Source organism: Carcharodon carcharias, chromosome 17 (genome assembly GCF_017639515.1).
Source record: "Carcharodon carcharias isolate sCarCar2 chromosome 17, sCarCar2.pri, whole genome shotgun sequence".
Taxonomy (NCBI): Eukaryota; Metazoa; Chordata; class Chondrichthyes; order Lamniformes; family Lamnidae; genus Carcharodon; species Carcharodon carcharias.
Window position 1 is genome coordinate 27,357,833 of NC_054483.1, and position 26,945 is coordinate 27,384,777.

The window sequence follows — 26,945 nt, forward strand, 5'->3', positions numbered from 1 at the left end:
TGAATGTCTCACAACCCTGCCTTGGGTTGCCAAGCCGCCAGGATTTCAGGAATCATGATGATTGCTCAGGACGCAGCTCCCAGCAAAACGCAGTGAAAAGAAATCATAGTTGGCATGAGCCAACATTTCTTTGAACGCTTCAGTCCGTCAGTTATAAAAGTATTGGGAATAGCAGGGAAGGTTATCTGGCCGACAGATGATCCAAGCAGGCGATTGATGGTTTTCCAATTAGGTTTGTGGAAGGCGGGGCACATCGAGGGTACATATGTTGGCTGATCGATGGTGGGTGTGTGGGGGTGCGGTGGCTAAAGGCAGGAGGTCATGTGATACCCCTCCAAAAACATGTCCCTCCAGAGCTGGATACAACAACTAACCCTGTGACAATGGCGGCCTGACTAGAGTGATTCTGTGAGCTGGGCCCGTACGTTAGATGATCACAGTATGGGGACAGAGTGAAACCAGGTGATCAGTAGTGACAGAGAAGGCTGTGGATATCAACGGTCAGGAGATCATGGACTGGTATGGCAGAATCTCTTGATTGATGACCCCAGCATGGATCAGGGGCAATGAAACTTAAGATCCTAGGTGTGGTTTCTTAGCTTCAATATTCATTCCCAGAACGTGGGCATCCTGAGTTCCCATGAAGCAGCTTCATCGAACAGAGTGCCTTGCTTGGCCACAGACAGTTAAGAATCCATCATATTGGTCATGGGATTGGAGCCATGTGTCGAGTCACAGAATCATTCAGGCATAGGAGGTCATCATTTGGCCTCTATATCTCCAGACCAGATCAGGACACCAGGTTTCCTGACACCCGTCTGCTCACTTAAGTGGACTGAGAGATCCTGTAGTCACTTACTTCCAAGAGGAGCGGGGGAGTTCTCCCCAGTGTCCTGGGCCCCTTTTATCCCTCACCTAGCAGAAATAAAGACAGATTATCTGCTCGTTGATTGCATTGCTGCTGGTGGGAGCTTGCTGTGCGCATTGGCTGCAAAGCAACTTGTAGGGCTCGAGAGCAATGTAAATTCTTTCTGTTGTCACACTTGCACCAGATGCAATCCGAGCTTCCACAAAAGACGAACAAGAATCTGCCCCGAAATAAAAACAGAAAGTGCTGGAAATGCTCAGCATGGTGAGAAACAGAGTTAACGTTTTGAGTCCGCATGACTCTTCTTTGAATTACCCCGATAGAAGACTGAGCTCAGATCCATGGTAATTTGACTGGGACTCACTGGTATTCACTCTGAACAATAAAGCCTGATGGTTGATACATTCCTGGTGTTTAACTGGAAGTGCCTTTGTGGGTCCCTCCTCCCCTCCTTGTGGATTTTACCCAGTGTGACCCACTTTCTTGAGCAAAGTAAATTTGGGAGGGAGAATCCTCATATTTATGTAAAGGCTTTCTGAATGAGTGCCTTTCATTGATCTGTTCTTACTGAGGTCTGTGATCCATGAGTAAAGTTGTTCCCAGCTTAGGTTAGGCACTGATGTGTTCTCCCTCTTCCCGAGCAACTTCAGCCACCTGAGCAGGTTACAAATCTAGATGGAGGTGCAGTGCCGAGGGATTGCTGCACTGTCTGAGGTGCCATCTTTCAGATGATGCGTTTAACTGGGGCCCTGTCTGCCCCCTCAGGTGGATGAGAAAGATCCCACAGCCATTATTTTGAAGAAGAGCCGGGAGGGGGTGTTCTCCCCAGTGTTCTGGCCAATATTAATCCCCCGACAAACATCACAAAAACAGATTATCTGGTCCTTATCACACTGCTGTTTGTGGGAGCTTGCTGTGCTGGAATCGGCTGCTCAGTTTCCTACATTATAACACTGACTACACTTCAAAAATATCTGATTGGCTGTAAAGTGCTTTGCAACACCCTGGAGTTGTCAAAGGTGCTACAGGAATTCAAAGTCTTCCTTTAGTTTTTCTGGACCACGGGTGTGGTGGTGGTCTGGATGATCTCAGGCACAACTGGAGAATGTGATTGTTGCTCAGAGCTTTAAAGCATGCTTGTTAACCAGGGCTAATAGGCTTCTAAATATTCGCTCAAGTATAGAAGATTATGAAGTAATCTAATTGGGGTGTTTAAGATGATTCAATGCTTAGACAGGGTTGATAGAGAAAACGATTTCCTCTAATGTGGGGATGGGAGGTGTGTGTGTGTGCTGGGTGGGGGTGGGAGAGTCCAGAATGTGGGGAACAAAGGGAATTAACCTTCACATTCGAGTCAGGCCACTCAACAGTGAGGTCGGGGAACACTCAAAGACTGCGGAGGCTGCAGGAATCAATTCTCAATTTCAAAAGTCAGATGGTTAGGTCTTTGCTGGACCTGGGATTCAAAGGATATGGAAGCTCAGAGTTCAGGCACAGATCAGCCGCAATCTCACAGAATGGGGGAGGGGCTGAATGGCCCTCCTTTTGTTCCTGTACTTCGATTGAGCCAGTTTGCCCATTTCCTCCTGGACAAGAGGATAACTGAAGCAGAGACACAGGGATTGGAGAAGGTGTGGGTTGAGGATTCCCTCTCAGTCTGCGTCCATGGAAGCTCCCCACCTTTCTCTGTCCTGATCCGTGGAGAAGCCTTGTCTTCTCTATCAGATTAATCCAGAATCCCTTCACCTCTGTTATTCTGCTGTAGCTATGATACCTTCACTGGACCATCTCCTTAACTGAAACCTTAACTCAGTTTCTCTCTCTCCACAGGTGCTGCCTGACTAGCTGAGAATTTCCAACATTTTCTGTTTTATTTCAGCACTCCAGCGTTCATGGTCTTTCACATCTGGTTACCGCTCTGCTGATCTCTATCCCAGGCAAAGTAAAGTCACAACTCCACAAGTCGGAAAATTGGCATGCAAATATTTGGAACTCTACTTGGAAGAAGGGCAGGGGAGTTCTACCTGCTGTCCTGTCCAATATTTATCCGTCCATCAACATCATGGATAAATAAACAGGTCATCTGGTCATCATCGTATTGCTGCAGGTGGGATCTTGCTGTGTACAAATTAACCTCCTCATTTCCTACAGCGACGGCACTTTAAAAGTATGCCATTGGCTGTAAAATGCTTTGAGTTGTTCTGGGGTTGTGAGAGGCGTGATAGTAACCTCAGATCTTACTGTGCAAATTTCTACTTCAAATTCAGAGAGTCAAGGTTCCCTCAGCAGATAGCAGTCAGGCAAAATAGCTCATTCCCCCAGTGACACCAGAGCTCTGCAGTATAATTAATACCTTGAAACTCCTTCCTGGTATTTGATAACTTACACTGTTTTATTTTTGATGAAGGAATGCAGAGGAATGAACAGATTAGAAAATTCCACAGCACAACAGCTCTAAAAGATTCTGGCTTCAATTTCTGCTTCACAATGACTCTGCTAATTTAAGGCCAGCTATTAATTGGGAGGTGACTACTGACCTCAGTGCCTCTGGTTTAGAGAAGGCAAGAATTAGCAAGGCTGAGTTTTATTTTAGTTCGTTCTTGGGGCATTGGCAGGGTCAGCATTTGCTACCCATCCCTAGTTACCCTTGAGAAGGTGGTGGTGAGCTGCCTTCTTGAACCACTGCAGTCCATGTGGTGTAGGTATACCCACAGTGCTGTTAGGGAGGGATTTTGACCCAGCTACAGTGAAGGAACGGCGATATATTTCCAAGTCAGGGTGGTGGGTGGCTTGGAGGGGAACTTGCAGTTGGTGGTGTTCCCATGTGTCTGCTGCCCTTGTCCTTCTGGTTGGTAGTGGTTGTGGGTCATCTTGTTTAACTTAAATCTGACAACATTCAGTGTTGCTTCCCATTGGGTTAAAGACTGAATACTTCAGCAGTTACCAGTCCTGAGGGGTTTCCCAGGGATGAGGGATACCTGATTCCAGGCGGAGTGGCAATCAGTTGACATCAATTCTCAGGCCGGAATTTTACAGCCCCATCACAGCGAGCCACTTTAAACTCCACTGACTTCGGCAGGACTGTAAGATCCCGCTGTCGAAAAATTCCACCCTTGACATACTTTCCAGAGCTCTGACCAAGATGAATCTCGAATGGACACCTTTGCAAAGATTTCCAAGTTGTAAATCAGAGGGTCATCACTGAGCATCCTCTGGCAACCAGATGGAGTGCAAGACAGTGTAACACCCACCTCTCACTTACAGCATTGCCTCACTTTGAGGTCATGCTCCCCTGTTACAGCTTCACCTCCTCGTGTTGACAAGGATGAGTTTAATGATTTGAAATCAGCATGAAGGAGAGATGACTTTTATTTTTACACAGTGAGTTGTTGCGATCTGGAATTCGCTGCCTGAAAGGGTGGTGGAAGCAGATTCCATTACACTCAAAAGGAAACTGGATAAATATTGGAAAAATCAAATTACTGTACCACTGTGGAGGAAGAGCTGGATGGGAACTAATTGGCGACTTGCTTCATGAGCCGTCAGAGCCACAATGCTGCATCCCCGAGGATGTGAAAGGCACTATAGGAATGCAAGTCTTTAGGTTACAGGGGAGAGTATTGGTTTAACCGATTCTGGAGGTGGGAAAAACAGGAAGTATCACGATGATCATTATCAAGCAGCAACACAGGCGTTCCAAATTCTCCCACTGACTTTGTGCAATCAACATCCTGTTACCTCCAGCCAGAGGCTTCTGCTTTACATCACCATGTTAATATAAGACTGAAACCTGCTGCCCAGAATACACTCAGCTCAGATGCAGCAATCAGTTTACTTGCAGAAATGAAAGCAGTTGATTGGGCAGTGGTTTCCTGGATGGAGCAACTTCCTATCAGAGTGACCGGAGACTGGGAAATATTTCACAGCTGCAGCTCAAAAAGCTGATCCTTCGCTCTGGAATGTCACAGCCATTCTAACCAAAGGATTTCTCCATCACCACGCTATCTAATCCACTGATCTGTCCAGTGATACTATTGGAATAAGAGAAGGGGAGTTCTCCTCAGTTTCCTGTCCAATATCCGTCCCTTGATCAATTTCATTGAAGTGGATGATATGTTCATTATCACATTGCTGTCTGTTCGCAACAGCTTGACTTGAAAATTCTCATCCTTTAAAACCCTCCATAGCCTCACCCCTCCCAACAACAACAGCTTTTATCTGTATAGCACCAGTAATGTAATCAAATGTCCCAAGGTGTTTCAACGGCACCATTATTAAACAAAGTCTGACACCAAGCCACAGAAAGAATTATTAGGCCAGATGACCAAAAACTTGGTCAAAGAGGTAGGTTTTAAGAAGTGTCTTAAAGAAGGAAATTGAGGTAGAGAGGTGGAAAGGTGTAGGGAGGGAATTCCAGGGTCTGGGGACTAGGCAACTGAAGGCACGGCCGCCAATGGTGGGGTGATTAAAACTGGGATGTGCAAGAGGCCAGAGTTAGAGGAATGCAGAGATCTCGGAGCGTTGTGTAGTTGGAGAAAATTACAAGGATAGGGAGGGGCAAACCATGGAGGGATTTGAAAACAAGTATGAGAATTTTAAATTCAGGATGTTGCTTGATCAGGAGTGGGGTGTAGGTCAGCGAGCACGAGGGTGATCGGGGAACGGGACTTTGCGAGTTAAGACAGAGGCAGCAGAGTTTTGGATGACCTCACATTTATAGAAGGTAAAAATGTGGGAGGCCAGTCCAGAATGCGTTGAAACAGTTGTGTGTAGAGGTAACAAAGGCATGAATGAGGTTTCAGCAACTGATGAGCTGAGATAGTGAGTGGGTGAGGTCGAACAGTAGACTGAAAACAAGAATGAGAATTTGAAGTCTGGGTGAAAGTTTGCTTCTCTCTACCCTATCTGATTTGATCATCGTCTTGAAGAGTTCTACCAGCCAGGTGCTTTTCTATCTCACTGTGATACCTGTCTGTTGCCCCAGGGTACAAGGCACTGAAATGTACACAGAAGTTCTGGAAAGAAAAATTCCAAGAACATACACTGATCATTTCTTCCAGATTGAGAAACACGAATCATGTTTCATATCAGAGTTCCCGTCAAGGTGTGGTGAAACCTGAGACTTTCAGAGTGCATTCCATTCCGAGCCCTTGATAAACAGAATAATGTAAACACGGATAGATCCACTGAAGGTGCTTCTGTACAGACTATCAAATTTTACAAATCCCTGTTGAATTTCACCCTCAAGTTGGGGCTGAATCTGTGTCTTGTGTAGAACTGTGTGACAGCTATTAGACTACCAGCTAGTGGTGGAGCTTCATTTCAAACCTTCGCTTATTGTTGTTCAACCTCCATGGCTATGGGGAAAGAATAGAGCAGTGGGATTAATTAGATCTTTCAAAGAGCCAGTACAGGCTGGATGGGGTGAATGGCCTCCATTCCATGATTATACAATCATTTACAGCACAGTTTACAGAATTTCAGTTTGTTTTCATGCTGTAGCTAGAATTGGGCAGCTTCTGAGCCATTATTTTAACATGACACCTCAGCTAATTATTTGGTGCCATGTCTCAGTAGGGAGCATTCTCACCTCTGAGTCAGAGAGTTGTCGGTTCGAGTCTCACTCCAGAGATGAGCACAAAAGTCCACATCTCAGTGCAGTACTGAGGGAGTACTGCACTGTCTGACTCACAGCTGACATCTTTCAGATGAGATGTCTCGGGTCCACATTAGAGATCCCGTGGCCACTGTTTTGAAAAAGAGCAGGGGCACTCTCCTTGGTGTCCTGGTCAATGTTTATCTCTCGCGAAAAAAAGAACAGATTATGTCATTAGCACATGGCAGTTTGTGGGATCCTCCTGTGCACAAGTTGGCCGCTGAATTTCCTACATTACAACGATGAGTCCACTTCAACTAGTCCTCCATTGGTTGTGAGGCATTTTGGAAAAGCATGAAGATGTGAAAGGCGCTACATGAATGCAGGTCTTTTGTCTTCCCTCGATTCAGTAAGTTTGAGGCCCTCTGTGAAGTCATGTGTGCTGATACTGCAGTGCTGAAGGAGTGCTGCACTGTCGGAGGTGCCTAGTGGATGAAACCAAAGTCCAGTTCGGATGGCTGGAAAAGCTCTGAAGGCCTCAGCACTACTGAAAGAAGATGAGGGCGTTCTGCTGTCCTCGCTACCTGCAGCAACTCACTATGGCTCCTTAGACAGCACCTTCCAAACCCACGGCCACTACCATCTAGAAGGACAAGGGCAGCAAATTGATGGGAACACCATCACCTGGAACTTCCCCTCCAAGCCACACAGCATCCTGACTTGGAAATATATCGCCGTTCCTTCACTGTCGCTGGGTCAAAATCCTGGAACTCCCTCCCTAACAGCACTATGGGTGTACCTACACCACATGGACTGCAGCGGTTCAAGAAGGCACCACCTTCTCAAGGGCAACTAGGGATGGGCCATAAATACTGGCCCAGCCAGCGTGGCACACATCCCATGAATAAATAATGAAACTAACACCTGTCTGTCAGTCAACAGCAAAATGAGGCCCCTGCATGAATTGGAAGTGTGAAAAGCAGAAGGAACACTGTGCTGCATTTGGAAAGTCCTGTATTGGTTGGGAAATGTTTTGTATGGTCTGAGGCTGTGTGATACAAAATCTCTCTCTCTCTCTCATCAAGTTTCTGCTCAGCACAACAGATTTGACATGCTATGCAGAGCTGAGGCTGTGTACACTGAAACAGATAGAGAACACACATACATTCTCATTCACTACTCAAAGGCAATTGTTTATCAGCTAATTAAGCCTCATGAATAAGTGATCTCACTGTCGGTAACATGATAGGTGTTGGCCACAGTGCAGGGAGTAGCACTCTCATTGTGTAGTCAGAAGGCAAGTCGCTCCACAGCATGGAAGCACACCGAAGTACCGAGGGAGTGCTGCACTGTCGGAGGTGTTAAACCATGGGTCCCATCTGTTCTGGACATAAAAGACCCCACAGCACAATTGAAAGTAGAGCAGGAGAGTTCTCCCCACTGCCCTGGCCAATATTTATTCCTCAATCAACATCACGAAAACTGATTATCCAGGCATCAGCGCATGGTTGTTTGTGGGAGCTTGCTGTGCACAAAGTGGGTGCCACGTTTCCTACATCACAATAGTGTTTAGACTTCATAAAGTACTTGACTGGCTGTAAATCCCTTTGGGACTTCCTAAGGATGTGAAAGGTGCTAGAGAGATGCAAGTTCTAGTCTTGAAATGACACGGAGGGGGTGGAGTAATTGTGAGGTCAAGCAACAGGGTAAATCAGAGAGACCAGCGTGACTGTCTATTGAACACCTCTTGTGCTCTGGAAGTCGAAGGGAGCGATCCACTATTGCAACAAGTAACCACAAAGCAGCCCACTGTGAGGTACGAATGTTTGATGCTTTCAGTATGACAACCCATAGGAACAAAGGAGCAGGAGTAGGCCATTCGGTCCATCGAGCCTGCTCCACCATTCAATTCAAGCATGGCTGATTATCTACCTCAACGCCACTTTCCCAAACTAGCTCCATATCCCTTGATGTCATTAGCATCCAGAAATCTGGCGATTTCTGTCTTGAACATGGTCGGTCAGTGATTGAGCTTTCAAGGGCCTCTGGGGTAGAGAATTCCAAAGATTCATCGCCCTCTGAGTGAAGAAATTCCTCCTCATCTCAGTGGCCTGCCCCTTCTTCTGAGACTATGTCCCTGGTTCTAGACTTAGCGGCCAGGGGGAAACCTCCTATCCACCCTCTGTTCACCAGCGGGACATGACCCTGTTTAACTGTAGAAAGAGCTGAGCTGGGGAATCCCACAGAACCAAACTGAGCAAAGCAGTTGCTTCAAGATGGTTTTGTGTGTTTCCTCAATCTGGGGACTGGCCAAATAAACGGGATCACTGAGGCTCTGGCCTGACTGGCTGATGTCTTCAAGACAAGAACATTTTGTCTCATTTTTGTAATATTTGCATGGAACATTGTTGCTTTATCGAGCCCTTGAATTCAGAAAGTTGTGCTGATCATGTTTACAATATTCAAAGGATTTGGCAGATACAGGGAAACAATTTGCGCCTGGTGAGTTGAATGCAGGAAAAGGGGACACTTCAGGGTTGATGTCAGGAAGCTTTTCTTTCACATCAAGGGTCACAGAAACCTCAGAGTCCCCTCCCCACCCCAACCCCCTCACAAAAAAAGTCGTGGATGGTACTGGAGTCAATCAGAACTTTCAAGTTTGAGGCTGAAACTTTTGTGTTTAGTCAGGTTATCATAGGATATCAAGCGAAGGCAAATAACTGGGCTAAAGGTAAAGATCAGCTGTGATCGAACAGGCTCGATGGGCTGAATGGCCACACCCCCTGCTTGGATGTGATCGTCCTTTGCAAAGTTACTGTGGAGGATTAAATTAAACATAAAATGCGAAGTTGAGTGTGGAATCCACTCACTCACTCACCAGTCGGTACGGAGCTTGTGTTTTCCAGAGAGTTACAGACAGTGAAAACAAGACCTGTGAAATGAGCAGACAGGAATAAATGACAGCCATCAGTGTGAGCAATGGTAAAGAACATCCTGATTTGACACATTCCTTTGATATCGTTCATTACTGAGAGCTACTTTCATTGAACAAAGTTAAGATTTCAAAAACACTTTAAATGAGTGCAATTTAATAATGACAAGACACACAGGAATGTTTTTCTGTCAGAGTTTGCAGAATCCTAGAGCACAGCCAGCTATTCAGCCCATCATTCAGCCTGTAGCAGCTCTTGGAAAGAACTATCCAGTTATATGCCACCCCCCCCACCCGCCCCCTGACTCCTGCTCCTTCCCCATAACCTGCTCCTTCTCAAATATTGAACCAATTTCCCCTTTCGCAGGCTGCTGTTGATCCTGTTTCCCACACTCTTCCAGCTCAGAGCAACTCACTGCTTCAAATCTTTCCCCCAGTCTAACCCGGTTTCCTCTGCATCTGAATTCTGGGCCCTCTGCGTTATTCATCTTCCTACCAGGAGAAACCATTGTTTTAAATTAAATTTACTGTCTTGTAATCCCTCCTAAAGCTGAAACACCTAGATTAAGTCCTCCTCCTAATCTTTCATGCATTGAGCTGGAGAGTCTCTGTTTCTCCAATCTTGAGATAACTGAAGTCCCAAATCCCCACCACAGTCATCAGAAGGAAGCTCCTCCACACCCTGTCCAATTCCTCCAATCGTTCCCAAAGTGCCGTGCCTAGAACTCAACATGATACTCCGGCTGGGACCTAACCGGTGGTTTATCACGCATTGGCAGAACTTCCTTCCTTTTGTTCTCTGCTCAATAGAACTAAGGATCCCACAGGATTTAAAAAAAAATCAACACAGCTTGACAACACCCCCCCCCCCCCACCCCGATGTCCTGGCTCACATTCATCCTTCACCCAGCATCACGACAACAGGCACAAAAGCAAAATACTTCACAGGTAATGACGGTTCTGATGGAAGGTCGCCCACCTGAAACATTAACTCGGTTTCTCTCTCCACACACGCTGCCTGACCAGCTGAGGGTTTGGAATTTGGAAACATTGGCCAAGAGAGCAACTGGGCAGCAGCTAGCAGAGAGGTGTTTGCAGGGAAGAGGCTGCGAGCCGCTGCCCAGTTCTCCTGTCTGCCCAGTTGCTCTCTTGGCTCAGAGGGCCATGTTTCCAAATCCCATTGAAAACAAGTAACCACAGCCCAGCAGTTACTGCACCACACACCCCACCCAACCCCAGCCAGAGGCCAAAACCACATGTTCATCTTCCCCAGAGCACAGGCTGCCCATAAATAGCAGGAAGACCCTGCATTTCCATAGTGCCTTTCACAACATCCCAAAGTGCTTCACTTCCAAGTGCAGTCACTGCTGTAACGCAGGAAATGTGACAGCCAATTTACACACAGCAAGCTGCCTGCCGGTGCAATAACTGAGCAGAGAGGCTGTCTGAGTGATGTTGGTTGAAGGATAAACACTGACCAGTATACTGGGGACAACTTCCCTGATGTTTCTCGAAGACTAACCACGGAATCGTTTACATCCACCTGAGAGGGCAGACGGAGACTTAACAGGGGCTGAACAGGGCGCTCATGCCTCTGGAGTGGAATTTAGCAACAGGACTGTTTGCCTCAGGGGTGAGAATGCATCAAGCCACTGTTGACACCCAAAGGAATGTGAAAATGTTGGAATTCCCAACAGAGTAAAATCCAAACCCAGGAAATACCTGGATTGAGCGGCGACTACACCTGATTACACATTGGTAACTCCAGGGGATGAACCAACAGATCACAGGTCAACACCATGCACTGGACTTCATTGTGACAGCTATATCGTCAGTAAGAGCCAGCGTGCAGTAATAATGCTGTTCCGGACAACGTTAGCAAATCTCTGCAGCGAAATCTTGCTGTCAAAGCAAGGTTGATGCAGAGAGGACCTCACACAAAACAATGCGGAGTGACTAACAGAGAGGGGGCAGGGGCAACCAGAAAGACAATTTTGAATTTGTGTCTCTCAGTTTAAAGGCAGTCTTGTCTCATTTCCCCAGGATCCACTGTCATATCATTGGTGATGGGGATTAAGAGAGATTAGCAGGGGAGCTAAACTACTGATTTCTGAACCAGAATTAAACCTGCTTCCTCGAATAGTTATTTTTTGAGTGGGAAGGGAAGCTGGATACTTGTGATTTAATTAACGCTGAACACAGTGTCTGAATGTTTTTTTTTTCAAAGGCTGAATGAATCTGTAGCTTATTCTGGGAGGCAAGTGAGGAATCAGGGCCAAGGCTCCATTTCTCTTGCCTCTATTGGTCTTGTTCTGCCCCACACCCAATCCTCGAAGGGCACCAGGAGGTGACAGGCTGATGCCAGGGGCCTACACCGCCACCTTCTCAAGGGCAATTCACCCATATCGCATGAAAGAATAGAAAAATTGCTTTCTCTGTGATGTGGAGATGCAGGGGGAGGGGGAGAAAGGATGAAGCTCAAGTGAGTTACTGGTGTCACAATGATCGAAGCTTGACTCAGCTGAGTAGACTTCCAAGGAAGGAGGAGGAGGAAGAGGACGGTCTGGCGGGCAGGAAGGGTTGGATTGTGGGCAATGAACTCACCATGTGCAAGTGGCATGTTGGCCAACAATGGAGATCCTTTGGTCAGTGGCTGGAGAGGCAGGAGGACTTGGGGGTGGTGGGGGTGTGGTGGAGGGGAAGGCTGCGTGGCTGTTGGGGGGGGGGGGGGGGGGGGGGGGAGGGGGGGAGGTGGGGGGGGGGATTTTTTGGTGGGTGAGGATTATATTGAGCTTACAGAACAGAATCAGGCCATTCGACCCATCTAGTTCATGCTCCCCAGGAAGGAGCCTGTGCTCAACCTTAGCTCACCTGTCCGCAACAAGATCAACAACAATTTATGTTACACCTTTAATGTAATCAGACAGCCCAAGGTGCTTCACAGGAGCATTATAAAACAAAGTATGACACTGAGTCACATCAGGAGATATCTGGACCAGATCACCAAAAGCTTGGTCAGAGAGGTAGTTTTTAAGGAGTGTCTTGAAGGAGGAAAGTGAGGGAGCGAGGTGGAGGGAGGGAATTCCAGAGTGTGAGGCCTTGGCTGCTGAAGGCACAGCCACCAAAGGTGATCAGCCAAAGGTCTCCTGGCCGGACCTGCGTTGTGGGTGAAGTACTCATTCCTCCCCTGGCTCACAACGAGTTAAGAGAGGGATCTTTAAAAAAAAAAGCAAACCCCTACCTTGGCCTCTTCTGGCCGAATGAATTCATATTACTGCCACAGCTGCCATGGCAACAGACACGGTGGGTCACCTCTCGCCAACTCCCCACAGGAGGCTTAAAATTCCTACAGCATCAGATCATGACTTTTCAACCTGAAGGAGGTGTAGCGTCAGTCAGAACCTGAAGGAGGTGTAGCGTCGGTCAGAACCCGAAGGAGGTGTAGCGTCAGTCAGAACCCGAAGGAGGTGTAGCGTCGGTCAGAACCTGAAGGAGGTATAGCGTCAGTCAGAATCTGAAGAAGGTGTAGCGTCAGTCAGAATCTGAAGAAGGTGTAGCGTCAGTCAGAACCTGAAGGAAGTGCAGAGTCGGTCAGAATCTGAAGGAGGTGTAGCATCAGTCAGAACCCGAAGAAGGTGTAGCATCAGTCAGAACCCGAAGAAGGTGTAGCATTAGTCAGAACCTGAAGGAGGTGCAGTGTCAGTCAGAATCTGAAGCAGGTGTAGCATCAGTCAGAACCTGAAGGAAGTGCAGAGTCGGTCAGAATCTGAAGGAGGTGTAGCATCAGTCAGAACCCGAAGAAGGTGTAGCATCAGTCAGAACCCGAAGAAGGTGTAGCATTAGTCAGAACCTGAAGGAGGTGTAGCGTCAGTCAGAACCTGAAGGAGGTGTAGCGTCAGTCAGAACCTGAAGGAAGTGCAGAGTCGGTCAGAATCTGAAGGAGGTGTAGCGTCAGTCAGAACCTGAAGGAGGTGTAGCGTCAGTCAGAACCTGAAGGAGGTGGAGCATCAGTCAGAACTTTAAGCTACATGTATTATATTGGGTCACTACAGCTCAAATAGCGGCCTACAGCACTTTCTAAACTAACTCTGATACAGCAGAGAAAAACTGGGCAGAAATTCAACAGAAATTAACAAAAAGAAAGAACCAACATGGGCTGTCGCAGAAGCAAATCCTCAAGGTGCCATCAGAGACCCAACTCAATCGTGTCACATCAGAAGAATTAAATATTCAGTGCACAGCAGGCACTCACTTCTGAGGCTGAGGTTTCTGGGTTCATGTCCCACTCCAGAAACTTGAACACATAATCCAGGCTGACACTTATCAGTGAATATTGAGAGTATATTGCACTGTCAGAGGGTCAGTACTGAGGGTGCGCTGCACTGTCAGAGGGTCAGTACTGAGGGTGCGCTGCACTGTCAGAGGGTCAGTACTGAGGGAGTGCTGCACTGTCGGAGGGTCAGTACTGAGGGAGTGCTGCACTTTCAGAGGGTCAGTACTGAGGGTGCACTGCACTGTCGGGGGTCAGTACTGAGGGAGTGCTGCACTGTCGGAGGGTCAGTACTGAGGGAGTGCTGCACTGTCAGAGGGTCAGTACTGAGGGTGCGCTGCACTGTCAGAGGGTCAGTACTGAGGGTGCGCTGCACTGTCAGAGGGTGAGTACTGAGGGAGTGCTGCACTGTCAGAGGGTCAGTACTGAGGGTGCGCTGCACTGTCAGGGGGCCAGTACTGAGGGAGTGCTGCACTGTCAGAGTTGCTGTCTTTCAGATGAGACATTAAACTGAGGTCCCACGTGATCTCTGGGAAGGGCGTGAAAGAGCCCTCAGCCATTCTTGAAAGAAGAGGAGGGTGGGCTGAGTGCTTTAGTGGGATTCTCCTCATTGCCCCCAGTCTGTATTCACCGTTCTGAGTAAGATCACAGTTTATCAGGACATTGCTGTTATTTTCACAGGGAAGGTATTTTTTAAACATGTGAGGGAACATCAATCTCAGGGTTAAAAGTGAAGCCTCTGTATCATCCTGTGTTGACAGCGAGTGGGTGGAGTTGTGGGGGTGGGGAGAAAGAGACATAACTCATTGTGACAGGAAATACAATCTGAACACATTAGAGCACTGATCCTTCAATCTGAACAAACTGAGCTTCTCTCTCATTTCATTAAATGAAAGGCACAAACGCACAGGGGATCACAGCCCTCATGCTGCTTCAAGATACCATCCTGAATCACTGCACAATTCTGCCCTTGAAGTCCGTACTTTCGTTTAAATAAAATCCCAACCATCTCACTGTAGCTGGGGAAAATGATCATGAATATTCCGTTTGAACAATTTCAGTTCCCTTCACTGTGACGATGTGGAAATGAAATAGGTGACAGCAGCACTCAGTGCTGGTCAGATCACATCACAGTGATGTGGAGACATGGGGATGAATTCAGTGGAAGAGGATCGACAGGATCTGAACAAGCTCTGATGGAGCAATAGCGCAGCCAGGGTTCATTTTTAACTTGACCCACAGAGGGGCCACAACTGACTTCCAAGGTGCAGGAAGAGACACGATTGGGACAGGAATAAAAAGTTCTGGAACCACATTTGTTCGAGCGCCAAATCATCTGGCCTCTTTCTATTCCTTTGCTGAGTTTGTTAAAAATGTTTAACGCCATTCTAAAATGGGAGTATCTCGCCATTCCTTCACTGACGCTGAATCAAAATCCTGGAACTCCCTCCCTAACAGCACTGTGGGTGTACCCACACTACATGGACTGCAGCAGTTCAAGAAGACAGCCTCACCATCTTCTCAAGGGCAATTAGGGATGGGCAATAAATGCTGGCCCAGCCAGTGACGTCTGTGAAGGAATCAACTTGTTCAGAAATAGAGACAGTTTAAGTAAATTCTATTGGTATTTGTGGGTGTTAGGGATGAGCTTCAGATTTAAAGAGACAAAAGCTGCAGAAAGCAGATTTAAAGTGAGAACAGCTTACAAGGGGCAAGAAGGTCCAAAGAGACAACTGAGGTCTGTAACTCTTTGCTATGGGCATGTGAAGCAGTAGTACTGTTGATGGCTGAGTCGGTGAGAGAGAGAGTGCATGGAAGACAGCTTGAAAACATGTAGCGACCCAGGGGAGAGGAACATTGGAAGGAGAGTTCAAAACCCTGGAGGTGAACCCTTGCAGAAAGCACCTGAGAGAAAAAGTCAGTGTGGGAGAAGATTCCAACGTGAGTTCTTGGAGAGTGGAGATTGGAAACCCTCAAGTGAATGACGGGATTCAGTGAGACTGGTTGGCTCACAGCGTGACAAGTGCCTGGGGGGAGTTGAGGAGAGATCTGGTTGAGGCAGGTGAGGCACCTGTCACTTGGTTTCAGAGTGTGATGTGTCTGACCACAGGATGCCTATTGGTACATGGACTGTGTACTTACTGTGGATATTAAAGTATAAGATATCTTTTGTAATTTGTGTTATCATTATAAATCTGTAAAGGTATAGTTGTTGGTGAAGGGGTATTGTAATGTAATTCATCTTTTCTTGTCGAATAATTGTTTTATTCTTTTGTTAAAAGTTCATCAGCTGACTCCTGTCTGTTCAGTAGCCAATCTCCACATAACTAAACAAAATAAAAGTTTGGATTTTTCAAGCTGGGTTCCACCCTCGGATCAGGCTTCTCCAGGGGTAATCTCAGCTGGGATCACTACAGAAATACAAAAAGACCAGTGGGTCCATCAAACCTGTCCTAAAGGATTCATAGGGACAGAAGGAGGCCATTCAGCCCCTTGAGCCTGCTCAGCCATTCACTAAGATCTTAGAATGGAACTTTCCTGCGCTATTGCCCTATCACTTGCTTTCCTGAGTGTAGAAAAATCTCAATCTCAGTCTTGAATACATTCAATGATTGAGCAGCCACAGCTTTCCGGGATGGGGAATTCCAAAGATTCATAACCTCCAGAGTGAAGGCATTTCTCCCCATCCCAGTCCTATATGTCCGGCCCCTGATTCTGAGAATGTGCTCTCGTTTCCTAGATTTCCCCACCCAGGGGAGACAACCTCTCAATGTCCACCCTGTCGAGCGAGCCCCTTCTGAATCTTCTACGTTTTGATGTGGTCACCTCTCAATCTTCCAAAGTCCAGAGAAATCAGACCTAATTTACTCAAGTCTCTCATCATCGGGACTACCCCCTCGCCCCACCAATCAGCCTGCTGCATCTTCCTTTCACCTCCTCCGAGGCAGGTCTCTTCTTCCGTAGGGAAGGAGGTCCAAACCGTACTCCAGGGTGTGGTCTCGCCAAGGCCCGGAGTTGCTTTGTGGAACTGAGATCATGATCTTATTACACGGCGGAGGAGGTGATATGCATCACTGTGTCTGAAGCTCATTTCAAGGGGGTGTCATTGGCGTGTTGCTAAAAATCAGTTTTAGATGGACTCCCTCAGCTCTGGGCTGATGACTAACTGAGTGTCTGGAAAGCTTGGCCGGCTCCAGTTCTGATTCAACAAGTTTCGCAAGTCAGGAAAAGTCCTCAGGAAGCTCCTGCTGTCAGCCAGGGGTCACAGTGAGATAGAGGGAGAAGATTGGCCAAGGTTCCTGCTCCCGACCATTATCCAGTGAGCGCCCTACTCAGACACTGCCTCCCTGTGGTCAGTAGCTGGAAAGACCTCCCCAACCCCACAATGACCGAACGGCCCATCAGCAAACAGTGCCCAGATCTCACTTGGCTCAGGACCTTCTGGCTGAGGCACTGGAGTCCAGTGAGGCCGATGGAGGAAATGAGGGAAATGTTAAGACAGACACACACACACAGTGCTGGAAAATCAAGAGACATTTCTGACTCAGTCCTGCAGCCATCTGATATCCTCAGGAAGGGAGAGAATTCACCAGAGAAAAACCCAAGGCCAATAAGGGAGGGAAAAGCCAATGGAAAATTTCTCTCTGACCCCCTCAGTTGAATGAAATCAGTCCAGATCAGTGAAAAGGACAGTGCCCCATCTGACTGAACAAAGCCCCTTTTCATGTTCAAACTCACACTCTTGTTTTCAAATCCCTCCGTATCTTTTATCATCTCCCCCAGTCCTTAAAGATCTCTGCACTCCTCTGATTCTGCCCGCTTGACCCAATTTCCGTTGCTCCACCATTGGCAGCCATGCCTTCAGCTGCCTGAATCCTAAGCTCTAGAATTCCCTCCACCTCTCTCACTTGCTTAAAACCTACCTCTTTGACCAAGCTTCTGGTCACCTGTCTGAATACCTCCTCATGTGGCTCGGGGTCATGTTTCGCTTCATAACATTACTGTGAAACCCCTTGGGACACCTCAGTCCAGCATAGGTGCTATATAAATGCAAGTCACCACTTGTCGGATGAATCAGCCTTTGAATTAGCCTGATTCATCAGCACTCTCATTAGTAATGGCACTCTGTTAAACAACAGGGAAGTCAGAATTGAGAAGAGTTACCCCTGTAAATGGAACAACTGCCAGCGACCCACTGATTGTCTGCTTTCACCCCCCCTCCTCCCACACCACCCAAGCCCCCAGTAATAAGCAGAAAAGTGTACAGCAAGAACATCTAGTGGACAGGTGTTGCTATGGCACCACAAGTTTTAGTTTCCACGACTTCGACAGTTTTCTTAAAAAAATTCCAATAGTTTGTGGGTTCCAGTCTCCACTCCAGAGAGCTGAGCACAAACACGCAGTGCAGAACTGAAGGAGTGCTGCACTGCCTTCTGAGACTTTTAACCGAGGCCCTGTCTGCCCTCTCAGGTGGGCATAAAACATCCCATGACCACTATTTGAAGGGGAGCAGGTGAGTTCTCCCATATACCCCTCAATCCACATCGCTAGAGGACAGATTATCCAGATTTAGCTGTTTGTGGGAGCTTGCTGTGCATAAATTGGCTGTTGCGTTTCCTACATTGCAACAGTGACTGCACTTCAAAAGCACTTCAGTGGCTGTAAAGTACTTCAAGGTGCCCTCGGGCTAACGCTAATGTTTCCTTTTACACGTTAATGATTCATCCGCATGGGGTCAAACAGGGTTTGATCCTTTTCAAGTTGGGGAAAAGGTTTGCCCTTGCACCATTTACTGCTCCAGGGCTATCTATCAAAACAGGACCATCGCTGAAAGACCACTGGCTTCACTATCACTCACTGTCCTGATTGAGGAAACTGATATGGAGATTTAACACAGCAACAATCGATCAGTGACTTTGTCAAATTGGGGTGAGAATGTTGGCTTTTTATCCTCCAACAATAACAGGGTTTTTTATCCAACCCCCCCCCCCAATAAAGTCAGCAAACAATTAACATTAATTAATGCTCTCCCAATGACTCAATCTCTTTTGAGAATGTACGTTTTCTGACAGTGAGAGATGTTTCACTGGTTCAAAGCCACGAGCAGAGAGCTTGTCAGAAACAATGAACTTTAATCGTTCCTTCAGCCAAAGACTCTTGACAAAATCCCAGGGACAATTTGCTCGCTCGCTTGGGGAACAGGAGAATCTACATTTTGGTTTGTATTTCCAGCGCTGGAATTTCGACCCGATATTCTATTTCCAGCTGCTTCATTCGAATGATCTAATGAGTTAAATCCTATTTTAAAAGCACAGAACTCCCGCTTTACTGTGCCATGGAGGGACTTCATTCAATTTACTGGCTCATTGAGATTGTTTTAGCTTCTGAAATGACGAAATAATCACTAGACTGTGACTAGAACAAGAGGGAGGACTAGAATTCTGTCTTTCCCAAATAAAACGAGCCATTCTGAGTGAACAGAGAGAAAACACACAGGTACACACTTCTTTTTGGAAGACTTCTTAAACCTCAGTTGAAATAACAACACTTGCAACACGATCGAGATTTCCAGCCCTCAGAGAAACTGCAGCAGACAAAATGAAATATTTCTCGACTTGTTCAATTAGAAGCTGGGGGTGGGGGGTTGGGGGGTAAAAAAAAAAGTGGTGGTTCCTTACCTGAAAGGATTAGAATAACTTCCACACAGGAACTGAACATTGTCCTTCACTTGGTTCCCTATACACGCTGTGGATTGTGATGTTGGTGTGGGTTGGGCTGTAGTCAGAAAGACAGGGAGGATGTGTGTGACCTGCCAGGCAAAAAGGAGAAACCTTTCAACTGGCTCTTAAAGCGATCATGTCCTTGATGAGGCAAATGGAAAACCACCAATTGATGACAGTCTGCCCGCCTGCAATTGGATCAAATCTTCACATGTTGATGGTGTGTCTTTAACTGGGTTTATCCCAGTTTTCTATTTAATGGTGATCAACCCAAGCTCATTAACATATATAAAATACTGAAAAATTTTATTCCTTAGTTGCAGCATATCCCATTCATTCAAAGGGTGATTGATATATATTTGATATTCATTATGTCTGTAACGTTCAGCTTTATGTGACAGAAGGGAAAATATTTCATTTCTTTAGTGTCTTTCAGGACCCAAGGTATCCCAAAGTGTTCTACAACCAATGAAACACTTTCTGAAGTGTAGTCACTGTTGTAATAAAGAAAGTGTGGCAACCAATTTGTGCACAGCAAGCTCCAACAAACAATAATGTGATGTTGACCAGATAATGTGTTTTTGTGATATTTACTGAGGGGTAAATATTGACCAGGACACCGGGGGCAACTCCCCAGCTCTTCTCCTGAATAGTGGCCCTGGAATCTTGTCCGTCCACCTGAGATGGCAAATGGCACCTCAGTTTAACGTCTCAGCTGCCAGACAGCACCTCGGACAGTGCAGCACTTCCTGAGTACCCCACTGGGAGTGTCAGCCTGGATTTTCTTCTCAGGTCTCTGGAGTGGGGACTTGAAGCCAAAGTCTCCTGACTCTGAGGAGAGTGCTGCCCATTGGCCCATTGCTGTGCCCCTCAAGATTGGGGATGTTAATGCTGTGGAATGATGTGGCAGTGATTTGACCCTCAACCGTGCCCTACTGAGGGAGTGCTGCGCTGTCGGAGAGGCAATACTGAGTGAGTGCTGCACTGTTGGAGGGTCAGTACTGAGGGAGGGCTGCACTGTTGGAGGGTCAGTACTGAGGGAGTGCTATATTGTTGGAGGGTCACTGCTGAGGGAGTGCTGCACTGTCAGAGTGTCAGTACTGAGGGAGTACTGCACTGTCAGAGGGTCAGTACTGAGGGAGTGCTGCACTGTCAGAGTGTCAGTACTGAGGGAGTACTGCAATGTCAGAGGGTCAGTACTGAGGGAGTGCTGAAATGTCAGAGGGTCAGCACTGAGGGAGTGCCACACTATCAAAGGGTCAGTCCTGAGGGAGCACTGCACTGTTGGAGGGTCACTACTGAGTGTCATGAAGTTATTAATGTGTATAATATTATTGGAAAATATTTTTCTTTTAAAATAGAGGTTTAGTCTGTGGGTGTGTCTTAATTGGATTAAAGCCAGCTTGTCTGGGTGCTTTGAGGTGTACTAGTTTTGACATGTAAGCAAGGTAGAGTGCATTTGCATTTTTTGAACAGAGCATTCAAGAAGTGGGGTGAATTTTGGCACCTAGCTGGCAGAGACCAAGCAATATGTTTATATTGCTAATAAAATTGATACTATGAAAGGGGTTTTATTGTTAGAAGAGACTGGTGATACAATGAGAATTTACATTCAATGGGCGGTGGTAGGTATAACTTCAGCAGTTTTTGGGTGTGCAGAGCAGAGGCAACATAAGATCAAAAGGCAGCTGTAAGCCTTCAACTGTCTCCATAGGAACCAAAGTGAAAAGAACCTCATTTTGAATTCATAAGGTTAAAATGCTTTGCCTGGTGTTTGGTTAAGTCTATGGGTTGCTGTTGCCTTAATGGAGATTAGTTTGGGAATTTGTTAAAAGTGATGATAGTAGTAATTTGAAGCCATGCGTATGTATTTAACTTATGTAAATTAATAAAATGTTTCATTTAGTTTAATATAAAACTTCTTGAGAACTGGTGGTCTGATTCCTGAACCTAGAGTTACATCTCAAACATAACACTAAAAATTATGGGTTATGACAGTTGTTTAAAGTTTCCCTCTGGGATTTAAAAAGAAATAACTCAGCTTTACCAACTGCTCGATATAACACTGAGGGAGTGCTGCAATCTCAGAGGCTCAGTGCTGAGGGAGTGCTGCACTGTCAGGGGTTCGGTACTGAGGGAGTGCTGCACTGTCGGAGGGTAAGTACTGAGGGAGCGCTGCACTGTCGGAGGGTCAGTACTGAGGGAGTGCTGCACTGTCGGAGGTGCCATCTTTCAGATGAGACATCAAACTTAGGCCCTTTTTTGAAAAGGATTGTGGGTGCCTTTGCCAATAATCATTGCCAACCAGTGTCAGTAATTACAGTTTGTGGCTGCCACATTTCTCCATATGTCAACACTCTGAAAGTAACTCGTTGGATGTGAAGCGTTTGGAACATTCTAAAGATGTGGCCAAGTGATATTTATTCAGCATCTTCCTGTCATGGAAGTGACTGGAGTTGATGAAAGATGGATATGAACACACACACACACACAAAATTAAGCAACTGAATTCAGGAACCTTGGGACAGGAGGAGGCCATTCAGCCTTTCAAGTCTGTTCCATTATTCATTTGATCATGGTTGCTCTGTATCTCAACTCAGTCTTGCCACTTTTGCTCTGTACCTCTCTAACATTAAGCAATCTCAACCTTGGAGATTTCAACTCAACTCCCAGCATCCACAGAGTTCCGGATTTCCTCTCACCTTCACAAAGGAATGGTTGTTAAGGAGCAGGGCATCGAGAGAGACAGCTTCTATATCATTGATTCCGAGTTGTTTTGGGATAAATTCATTTTCCACGCACAATGTTTTGGAGCCATGGGGGTGGGGGAAGGACACAGCCAGAATGACACGGGACCATACAGCACAGAAAGAGGCCATTCGAGCCATCATGCCTATGTTAGACCTATCAAAGGGCTATCCAATTGATCCCACTCCCCAGTATTTACCCCAGCACCCTGGAAATGAGTCCTCTTCAAACACAGGCGTGATTGCCTGGAGAGTCCCTGCAGAATCTGATTCCATTTCCATCTCAGATGGTGCACTTCAGATCAGTGGAACCCTCCGTGCAAAGACATTTCTCCTCAATTTCCCCTCTCATTCTTGCACCCATCAGCAGTTTACGGCCTCTGGTGCCTGACACCACTTGCCAAAGGGGACAGTTTCCCCCTGCTTGCTTGATGAAATGCCCTCATGGCTTTGAACACCTCTATTAACCACCACACCCCACCCCCCCCCAACCTTTCACCTTCTCTGCTCAAAGGACAACAACCCCAGCTTCTCCAGTCTCTCTACATTGACCGAAGTCCCTCATCCCTGGGACCGTCCCAGTTCATCTCCTCTGTGCCCTCTTGGAAGGCTTCCCATTCTCCGCAAAACGTGGACCCCAAATTCCAGCTGAGGCCTAACCTCGATTTTATAAGGGTCGTTCCCCTCGGGGAAGAGAAGATTTGATAGAGATTTTCAACATCACGATGGGTCTGGACAGAACTGATAGGGGGTAACTGTTCCCATTAGTGGAGAACCAGGGGGCACAGATATAAGACAATTGGCAAAAGCAACACAAGGAGAAACTTCTTTTATGGAACAAATAGTTAGGATCTGGAGATTTTTTTTTGTTGGATGTGGGCATCACTGGCAAGGCCAGCATTTGTTGCCCATCCCTAATTGCCCTGGAACTGAGCTGAGTGGCTTGCTCAGCCATTTCGGAGGGCAGTTCAGAGTCAGGCACAAGGCTGTGGGTCTGGAGTCACATGTAGGCCAGACCGGGTAAGGACAGCAGATTTCCTCCCCCAAAGGGACATTAGTGAACAATTTATAACAATTGATGATAGCTGTCATGGTCACCATTACTGAGGCTCACTTTGCATTCCAGCTTTATTAATTGGATTTAAGCTCCACCAATTGCTGTGTCAGGATCTGAACCCATGACCCTCAGGCACAAGCCTCTAGGATTATGACATTACTGCCAGAACGGTTAGCAGTGGGCGCAGTTTCAATGGTGGCTTTCGAAAGGGAACTGGGTAGGACTGGAATGAAAACATTCCTAGAGCAACGGGGAAAAGGAGGGAGAGTGGGACGTGCTGAGGCGCTCGTGTAGAGAGGCAGCATGGACGGGTGGAATGGTCGCCTTCTGTCCTGCAACCATTCTACAATTCTATTCTAGCTACAAGGTTCCCACAGGGGGGAGGTGATGACGTAGTGGTATTGTCACTGGACTACTAATCCAGAGACTAGGGTAATGCTCAGGCGACCTGGGTTCAAATCCCACCATGGCAGACGGTGGGGTCTAAATTCAATAAATATCTGGCATTAAAAGACTAATGATGACTATGAAACCATTGTAGATTGGTGTAAAAACCCATCTGGTTCACTGATGTTATTTAGGGAAGGAAATCAGCTGTCCTTACCTGGTCTGGCCTACATGTGACTCCAGACCCACAGCAATGTGGTTGAACCTTAAATACCCCCTGAACAAGGGCAATCAGAGGTGGGCAACAAATGCTGGTCCTGGCCAGCAATGAATAAAAAAAAAATGTTTTCTTAGCATCCTATTTGATAGTGATTCAAAATAACTTCACTGGCTGGAATGCCCTTTGAGACTGATGGTGGTGAACGGCACCACATAAATGCAAGTCTTTCTTTCCAACTTGTTGTGCCGACTTCAAAGGGAACCAACACCTCCAAGAATTGAGGCATGTTTGAGAAATGAAGGCAAAAATTTGGTAGCATACTCTCACCTCGATCCTGTCATGTTATCGCATGTTTGCTTCAGAACAAATTTGTTTCAATCCACCTGTCAAACTTTGCATGGGTTGCATGTGACTCGCTGGCCCCCTCTGGTGGAAGTTTAGCAACAGGCTGCAGGCCACAAAAAAGGCAAATGGCATCATTGCTTCTTAACCAGACACTCACAAAGGTAGCGTGTGGCTCAAAAACATCACATTGCTGGTTCCCTGTAGGATATTTATGACAATGGGAATAACTCAGTGTTTGAGGGTTGAGGAATGACTGCTGGTTGATGATCCCATTTCAAATTGACACCTTAAAGGCATGTGTTTTAATGGCGCACAAGCAGGAGAAATGTCACTCAAAGAGGTGGACATTTCTTTACACCAGTCCTGAGCTGTAATTTCAAGCCTAACATGTTTCCATTGGGTGCTTAATTTCCAAGAAACGCAACTCATTTTGGATAAAACAGATAATGTTGCACCTCGATTGTGTTTTTTATGATCTCAAGATATCCCAAATTACCTTTCTGAAGAATAGTCACTCCTCTCATGTAGAATCATGGCAGCCAAATTGCACACAGCAAGATCCCACAAACAACAACGTGATAATGACCTGGTTATCTGTTTATCGTGATGCTGATTCAGGGATAAATATTGCTGCCAGGACACCGGGAATAACTCCCCTGCTCTTCTCCAAGGAGTGCCGTGGGATCCTTTACCCCCACCTGACAGGGCAGATGAGGCCTCAGTTTCACGTCTTATCCAAAACGTGGCACTTTTGGTGGAGCAGCACTCCCTCAGTACTGACCCTCTGACAGGGTAGCACTCCCTCAGTACTGACCCTCTGACCATGCAGTGTTCCCTCAGTACTGATCCTCTTGCACTGCAGCACTCCCTCTGTAATGACCCAACTGGAGCACTGTGGCCGGACAACACTCAAGCACCAGTGTAGATTCTGTCTTTGCTCTCTCAGGTGGAAAACTATTCAGAGTTTAAGGTCAATTTGCTTTCTCCTGTTTTGCTCTTCCTGCAAAGTTATACTTCACCTTTATTTATTCTTTCATGGGATGTGGTCATGTGGCAAGGCCAGCATTTGTTGCCCATCCCTAAATCGGCCTTGAACTGAGTGGCCATTTCAAAGGGCAGTTAAGAGTAAACCACATTGCTGTGGGTCTGGAGCCAGTCAGTGGAGCTTCAACACTGACCTGGGAGTTCTGTCATCTGCTGACCTTTCCCTCGAAAACTGGGGCACACTTCATCATGGTGAAGAATGACTATTGAGCCCCTGTCCCTTTGGGGATCATTCTTTTGAACCTGCATTTCAAAGTAAATATTCTCAGGGAGGGAGAGCTTTAACACTTCATCTCCAAGTTCCTAAATTGAATCACTTAGCACACAATTGCTTGAGAGAAGTACCCAATTAATCCCACTCTCCTTGATTATTCCTCATAACCTAATTGTTCTTTTTCAAGTATTCGTCTCGTTCCCTTTTGAAAGTTCCAAAAGAATCTGCTTCCACTGTCCTTTCAGGCAGCGCGTTCCAGATCACAACAACTTGCTGTGTTTAAAAAAAGGCTCACCTTTAACTCTTTTGCTAATTATCTTAAATCTGAGCCCGAGAGTTCCTGTGTCTTCTGCTGGGATAAACACAAAACTCCTCAATCAAGGATGATCCTCCGGCAGTCTGGAAAAGATCGAGTCGCTTCAGGGAGAGAGTTTTTGTGACCTTTTCCTCTGAACCTTAAGCCAGTGAACACATCCCCACACCCACCTTCACTGAGGGGGTGGGGGAGTCAAAGAAATGATTGACTCCCTGGGCTGTAATGCAAGGATTGCTGCAGATGGACAAGCCTATCAGAGAAACAAGGTCAGCACAGCTGAGGGAGCCTCATCAGCTCATCCACTCGCACCTTCCAGAAACCTGTGGCCCAGAGCCTGCCTTTTCAAGGAACCCAGAACTTCAGCTCTCCGGAGCCCTGGTGAGACCCGATCTGTAGTAACCACATTCAGTTCCAGGTGCCACATCTCAGGAAGGGAAGGCATGCAACACAGATTCACCAAGTTGTTATCTGGTTAAATGACAAAGGCAAGTTGCAAAGACCAGGCTTGGGTTCTCTTAACTATCAAAGGGTAAGGGGTGATCTCATTCAGGTGTTTCATATGGACAAACAATTTGATGGGGAGAAACTATTTCCTCTGGTGGAGAGGGTGGTGGTGGTGGGGGTCGGGGGCAACGCTGAACAAGGGGGCAGAGCCGTTTAGAAGCTGGTCAGAAATTAATGGTATTGACTGATGTTGTCACGTGCCTTTAAGGGATACCAGCATGACATCACTGGAAGGGAAATGTGTCATGTGATCCAATCACCACTAGTTTCATTTTTGCTTTGAGCATAGCACACGCGCACAGCTCTGGTGCCTTAAAGCTTTATTTCTATGTATAACTGTTCTCATGTCCCTAGTCTTAATAGGTGATCCCACAACGTGTTTACCCAGTTCCTTCTGAGCGATTGGTCCCATGTGTCTTGTACAGTAAATAAGCCCCAAGAATTATATAGTTATAATAACACAACAATTGACATTATTTATAAGAATATTTATCAATTAATTTGTATATTAATTGATAAATTAAAACCAGGGTATTCAGGGGTGAAGTCAGAAAGCTCTTCCCCATATAAACTCAAGTGGAAACCTGGAACACCACCAACACCAAAGTTAGATGGAGATGTGGTACAATTCAGCCATGATCTGATAGCGGAACAGGTTCAAGGGGCTGAATGGCCTTCCGCATGCTCACGAGATGATAGGAAGTCATCACTGCACAAAATACTGA

The 26,945-nt window shown here is 46.5% G+C and overlaps 1 protein-coding gene across 1 annotated transcript in view; it reads right to left on the bottom strand.

Annotated features, from left to right (window-relative positions):
- The window catches only part of LOC121289939 (protransforming growth factor alpha-like), a 36,337-nt gene extending 16,818 nt beyond the window's left edge, over nt 1-19,519 (bottom strand). The window contains exons 1-2 of the mRNA XM_041209947.1: nt 19,345-19,519; nt 9,343-9,396 (exon numbers count right to left, since the gene is read on the bottom strand). Of these exons, the coding sequence (XP_041065881.1) occupies nt 9,343-9,396; nt 19,345-19,384 (94 nt within the window). The 5' untranslated portion in view covers nt 19,385-19,519. The remainder of the gene's footprint in view (nt 1-9,342; nt 9,397-19,344) is intronic.
- Nucleotides 19,520-26,945: the final 7,426 nt, after the last annotated feature.